General features: G+C 43.1%; 1 protein-coding gene across 1 annotated transcript in view; it reads left to right on the top strand.

Annotated features, from left to right (window-relative positions):
• Positions 1-6880, top strand: part of LOC107299307 (activated CDC42 kinase 1-like) — a 28978-nt gene that overhangs the window by 19264 nt on the left and 2834 nt on the right. The window contains exons 6-8 of the mRNA XM_029286741.1: positions 2333-2421; positions 4109-4191; positions 5672-5794. Coding sequence (XP_029142574.1) covers positions 2333-2421; positions 4109-4191; positions 5672-5794 — 295 coding nt within the window. The remainder of the gene's footprint in view (positions 1-2332; positions 2422-4108; positions 4192-5671; positions 5795-6880) is intronic.

Here is a 6880-nt window from a genome sequence, read left to right as displayed (position 1 = left end):
AGGACTGGCCTAAGGGTTATTTTTTAGCTGGGTTTTATAATAATTTTTAAAATAACAAAGGCCTAATAATATTTCATCTTAATTAACATTTTAACTGTAGTATTTTTTGTATTTATGTATTTGTTTTTAAAAGGCTGTAAGCCGCCCTGAGTCCGCAGGGAGAAGGGCGGGGTAAAAATATAAATAATAAATAAATAAATAATAAATAAATAAAAGATCATCAGTGCTAAAGCTCTAAAAGAATGTCCTTTTTCCCTTGAGAAGAAAAGAGAAGATTAAAGCCATATTTGGAAGGGGCTGATTTTGCGTTCTGACTCGCCAGGTCCACGTGGTAGATAGATGATGCTCCAGGAGCCTAGACAGTTGTGACCATTAGTGGGAAATCGGGACTGTTGCAAGAAATTAAAAATTCCAAAAGCTTGGACTTTCCCCATTGTTCTGGGATGTTAACCAGGTCAAGGTGTTTGGAGGTGAGCAACTTTTCAATGAAAATTGGAAGAAATGAAAGCATGTCCAGGGTGGAAAGTTGAAGATCAACCATTACACTGTCCCGGATTCTCAATTTGCATATAACATACAGCCAAGAGGAAGGAAGGAAGGAAGGAAGGAAGGAAGGAAGGAAGGAAGGAAGGAAGGAAGGAAGGAAGGAGGAAAAAAGGAAGGGAGGGAAAAGGAAGAAAGGGAGGGAGAGGAGAATGAAGGAAGGAAGGACTGAAGGAGAAAGAAAAGGAAGGAGGAAAAAAGGAGGGAGGGAAAAGGAAGAAGGGAGAGGAGAAGAAAGGAAGGAAGGAAAAGAGGAGAAGGAAGGAAGGAAAGAAGGAAGAAAAAAACGAAGGCGGAAAAAGGAGGGAGGGAAAAGGAAGAAAGGGAGGGAGGGAGAGGAGAAGAAAGGAAGGGAGGAGAAGAAGGAAGGAAGGAGGAAAAGAGGAAAAAAGGGAGGGAGGGAAAAGGAAGAAAGGGAGGGAGAGGAGAAGGAAGGAAGGAGGAAAAGAGGAAAAAAGGNGAAGGAAGGAAAGAAGGAAGAAAAAAACGAAGGCGGAAAAAGGAGGGAGGGAAAAGGAAGAAAGGGAGGGAGGGAGAGGAGAAGAAAGGAAGGGAGGAGAAGAAGGAAGGAAGGAGGAAAAGAGGAAAAAAGGGAGGGAGGGAAAAGGAAGAAAGGGAGGGAGAGGAGAAGGAAGGAAGGAGGAAAAGAGGAAAAAAGGAAGGGAGGGAAAAGGAAGAAAGAGGGATGGAGAAGGAAGGAACGACTGAAGGAGAAAGAAAAGGAAGGAGGAAAAAAGGGAGGGAAAAGGAAGAAAGGGAGGGAGGGAGAGGAGAAGGAAGGAAGGAAAAGAGGGAGGAGAAGAAGGAAGGAAGGAAGGAGGAAAAGAGGAAAAAAGGAAGGGAGGGAAAAGGAAGAAAGGGAGGAATGGAGGAGAAGGAAGGAAGGACTGAAGGAGAAAAAAAGGAAGGGAAAAGGAAGAAAGGGAGGAAGGGAGAGGGGAAGGAAGGAGGGAAGGAAAAGGGAGGAGAAGGAAGCAAAGGAAAGGAAGGAAGGAGAAAAAAAAGAAAGGCAGAAAAGAGGGAGGGAAAAGGAAGAAAGGGAGGGAGAGAAGAAAGGAAGGAAGGAAAAAAGGAAGGAAAAAAAAGTTGCAGCCAGAGTCCCTGACAGTTCTAGCTTGAAACGATGGAACTACTGAGGGCAACTTTAACCACCTTAAGCCATTTTCTGGGTCCTGCAACAGACCGAACCATTTTAAGACACCACAGCTGGGTTCACACAAGTTGCTAAGGCACAAACCAGCACACACAAGTTCACGGTAACCAAACTTAGCACGGTGCTGCAGAAAAACACAACTGCTGGACTGGCTTGTGTGAAGGCCGCATTGTGTGCGTGAAGGCCCGCCCCCCCCTCCGGAGATCCTGGACATTGACAATCCAGGAAAGACGTCCCAAAGGAAGAGTTGTGGCGCTTAGAGCAACGGCGGCCATCTTAAGATGCTTGGACTTCAACTCCCAGAATTCCCCAGCCAGCCAGCACACTGGCTGAGGCATTCTGGGAGTTGAAGTCCACAAGTCATAAAAGGGCCAAGTTTGAAGACCCCCGTCTTAGACCTAGGGCTCCCAAGCGTGGCCCCGTTAAGCCAGAGGTCTCCAACCTTGGCAACTTTTAAGACTTGTGGACTTCAACTCCCAGAATTCCTCAGCCAGCCAGCTTGGCTGGCTGGGGAATTCTGGGAGTTGAAGTCCACAGGCCTTAAAGTGGGCTGATTGGCGAATGACGGTTCTTGAAACTGAGTTTGTTAAGCATGTGGGGTGAACAACTGAATTTTCTTTCCCCCCAACCCCCCAGGATGCTTGAACAATCTTCGTCTTCCAGCGAATTCAAGACATCCAACATAGGAAAGGAGAGCAGCGCAAGCTGCTACCCCAGGCATGCTGGTAAATCGGGGGGGGGGGTGTCTTTGAGGGTGGGGTCGGGGAGGGAGAGCATGGCATTCCACAGAAAGGAAATATTTTGGGGGGATTGTGGTTTCCATTAGCCCCCTTTTTCTTCCTTTTCACCACGTTGCGATAAATCTTGACCCCCGCGCATTGTCTCCAGAGGGTGACGCTTCTGCAAAACCCATTGGAAATGATTGACGCGCTGTCACTTTAATGCTTTTGTCAGATTTTCATCCAAGACGCTTAGATCGGGGGTTTCTCAACTTTGGACCCTTTGAAGACGGGTGGACTTCGACTCCCAGAATTCCCCAGCCAACAGGGCTGGCTGGAGAATTCTGGAAGTCGAAGTCCACTCGTCTTAAAGGGGGCAAAATTGAGAAACAATGATTTAACTAAAGCTGGAAATCAGAGAATGATCTGTCTGGAAACACACACACACCCAATGCACACACACAAACACACAAAACACACAGAGACGATATGATGTGATGAGCACCACTCGCAGATAGTTTAGTGAAATCCTGCACTGACCAACATTTTATTATAATAACAATAATAATAACAATAACAATAACAATAATAATACGGTAATAATAATAAAGTTGGAAGGGACCTTGGAGGTCATCTAGTCCAACACCCTGCTCAGGCAGGAAATCCTATCTAGTTGATAGAAGAGAATATTGGTAGTTCAAAGTTGGAACTGTGGGGTCCTTGGTGCTCTCTCTGAGCTGGGTGGTTTTCTTGCAGACTTTTCATGACCCAAACTAGACATCATTATCAGTGCTAGAAGGGAGGGGGGTTTGTGGATAGGAGGAGGAGGAGGAGGAAGAGGAGGAGAAGGAGGGCGACTGTGGGGTCCTTGGTACACTCTGAGCTTGGTAGTTTTCTTGCAGACTTTTCATTATCCAACTAGGTAACATCATCAGTGCTAGAAGGGAATGGGGCCTGCAGGGGGAAGGAGGAGGAGGAGGATGAGGTGGTGGTGGTGGTGGTGGAGGAGGAGGAGGAGGAGGAGGAGTACTGTGGGGTCCTTAATGCTCTCCGAGCTTGGTTGTTTCTTTGCAGACTTTTCATTACCCAGCTAGGTAATAACATCAGTGCTAGAAGGGAATGGGATTTGCACGAGCAGGAGGAGGAGGAGGAGGAGGAGGAGGAGGAGGAGGAGGACAACTGAGGGGTCCTTGGTGCTCTCTGAGCTTGGTTGTTTCTTTGCAGACGTGACATGACATGACCCAACCACCTAACATCATCAGCCCTAGGATTTCTAGCACGGATGATGTTACCTAGTTGGGTCATGAAACGTCTGCAAGACAACCACCCAGCTCAGAGAGCACCAAGGATCCCTCAAACCTAGTTTATGCTCAGGAGTCCTTCAGTCCTATCCAGACAGGTCAAAGATTAAATCTGAAGCTTGCTGCTAACATAGTATGGACCTCATCCTGCAGAAGAACATCAGCACTACCGATGGTGGATCTCAAGAGCTTTCATTTTTCCTGAATGGAGATGTAGTTCTGTCACTAGAGATGTTGGGGGTCTTCAATCGGGGACCGCCCAAAGGTTTTCCATTACCTTGTGCCACCAAGTTTTTGTTTTCATTGATCCGGAGGAGAGATGTCACCAAGGTTGGGTCAATGCCCTGCCAAAATCTCTGTTCTAGATTCACCAAGTTCCACCTCTTCTCAAGGAAGTTTTAGTTCTGTGGATTCGGAGATCCACGTAAAAGAGGCCGTGGATCGCATCCGTACTTTCCTCCATGAAAAAGATCAGGTACGAGTTTCTCTTCTTCTACCTGGACTGTTTCAAGGAAGCTCTAGGGGCTGGACTAGAAGACCTCCAAGGTCCCATCCAGCTCTATTCTATTCTATTCTATTCTATTCTATTCTATTCTATTCTATTCTATTCTATTCTATTCTATTCTAATTTCTATTCTATTCTATTCTTTCTATTTATATATTCTATTCTATTCTATTCTATTCCTTATTCTATTCATTCCCTATTCTATTCTATTCTATTCTAATTTCTATTCTATTCTTTCTATTTATATATTCTATTCTATTCTATTCTATTCTATTCATTCCCTATTCTATTCTATTCTATTCTAATTTCTATTCTATTCTTTCTATTTATATATTCTATTCTATTCTATTCTATTCTATTCATTCCCTATTCTATTCTATTCTATTCTAATTTCTATTCTATTCTATTCTATTCTATTCTTTCTATTTATATATTCTATTCTATTCTATTCTGTTCTGTTCTGTTCTATCCTATTCTCTATTTCTATTCTATTTCTATTTCTATATTCTATTCTATTCTATTTCTATATTCTATTCTATTCTATTCTATATTCTATTCTGCTCTGTTCTGTTCTATTCTGTTCTCTGTTCTATTCTATTCTATTCTATTCTATTCTTTCTATATATATTCTATTTTTTTCTATTCTGTTCTGTTCTATTCTATTCTCTATTTCTATTCTATTTCTATTTCTATATTCTGTTCTATTTCTATTTCTATATTCTATTCTATTCTATTTCTATATTCTATTCTATTCTATTCTATATTCTATTCTGTTCTGTTCTGTTCTATTCTGTTCTCTATTTTATTCTGTTCTATTCTGTTCTCTGTTCTGTTCTCTGTTCTATTCTATTCTATTCTATTCTATTCTGTCAGGCTCTTTAAATCACAATCTTGTCAACTTTAAGATGCTTGGACTTCAACTCCCAGAATTCCCCAGTCAGCCTTGTTGACTGGGGAATTCTGGGAGTTGAAGTCCACGCATCCTAAGGTTGAGAAGCCCTTACAAAGTTCGACTTGCAAAGTTCATTTAGTAACTATTCGAAGTTATAACAGCACGGAAAAAAGGGGCTTAGGACCATTTTTCACATGTACGGCCGTTGCAGGGTCACGTGATCAAAATTCGGATGCTGGGCAATCGGTTCATATTTATGACGGTCGCAGCATCCGGGGGGAGGTTGCGTGATTCCCCCTTTTGCGGCCTTCCGATAAGCACAGTCAGCGGGGCAAGCCAGATTCGCTTGACTGTGTCGCTAACAATGGATTCACTTCACGACTGTGGCAAAATGGGGCAAAATTCACTTAACGGCCGTCTCACTTAGCGACAGAAATTTTAGGCTCCACGAAGTCCCCTTTCCCCTGCTCCCATCAACACCCCTTCTGTTTTTTTCTTGCGGGACCAAAAAAGTATGTTTTTAACTTTATTTGGGGGGGCGGGGGGGGTGTTCCTTAGGACGTGCCGGAGAAGTCCAAGTTCCTGGAATGTGTGGACCTGGTTACCGCCAATATGGAGAGCGGGAAAGATGGCTTCCGAGAGGAGTACTACAACCCCATGTTGTTGAGGGACATCCTGAGAGTGAGTGACTTTGTCGCCCGCACAATGACCGGAGGAATGAAAATATTTTGGGAAAGAACCCTGGGAGGGGGGTTCTTATCTTCCTTCCATTCTTATCTTCCTTCCATTCCTCCCTTCTTTTTTATTCTCATCTTCCTTCCTTTTTTCATTCTCATCTTCCTTTCTTCCTTCTTATCTTCCTTCCATTCCTTCCTTTTCATTCTCCTTCCTTCCTTTTTTCATTCCTATCTTCCTTCCATTCCTCCCTTTTCATTCTCATCTTCCTTCCTTCCTTTTCATTCTCATCCTCCTTTCTTCCTTCTTATCTTCCTTCCATTCCTCCCTTCCTTTTCATTCTCCCTTTCTTCCTTTTTTCATTCTTATCTTCCTTCCATTCCTTCCTTCCTTTTCATTCTCATCTTCCTTCCTTCCTTTTTTCATTCTTATCTTCCTTCCATTCCTCCCTTCCTTTTCATTCTCATCTTCCTTTCTTCCTTCTTATCTTCCTTCCATTCCTTCCTTTTTTCATTCTTATCTTCCTTCCTTCCTTTCCTCCCTCCCTCCCTCCTTCCTTCCTATCTTCCTTCTTTCCTTCTTCCTTCCTTCTCATCTTCCTTCCTTTTTTCATTCTTATCTTCCTTCCTTTCCTTCCTTTTCATTCTCATCTTCCTCCCTTCCTTTCCTCCCTCCTTCCTTCCTTCCTTCCTTCCTTCTTTCATTCCTATCTTCCTTCTTTCCTTCTTCTTATCTTCCTTCCTTTTTTCATTCTCATCTTCCTCCCTTCCTTTCCTCCCTCCTTCCTTCCTTCCTTCTTTCATTCCTATCTTCCTTCTTTTCTTCTTCTTATCTTCCTTCTTTCTGATCTTCCTTCCTTCCTTTTTTCATTCTTATCTTCCTTCCTTTCCTTCCTTTCCTCCCTTTTCATTCTCATCTTCCTCCCTTCCTTTCCTCCCTCCTTCCTTCCTTCCTTCCTTCTTTCATTCCTATCTTCCTTCGTTCCTTCTTATGTTCCTTCCTTCTTATCTTCCTTCCTTCCTTCTTTCATTCTTATCTTCCTTCTTTCCTTCTTCTTATCTTCCTTCTTTCTTATCTTCCTTCCTTTTTTCA

The sequence above is a fragment of the Protobothrops mucrosquamatus genome, unplaced genomic scaffold, assembly GCF_001527695.2.
Source record: "Protobothrops mucrosquamatus isolate PMUCROS unplaced genomic scaffold, P.Mucros_1.0 scaffold4782, whole genome shotgun sequence".
NCBI lineage: Eukaryota > Metazoa > Chordata > Lepidosauria > Squamata > Viperidae > Protobothrops > Protobothrops mucrosquamatus.
Note: the sequence above shows the minus strand (reverse complement) of the source record. Positions and strands in the feature narration are given on the sequence as shown.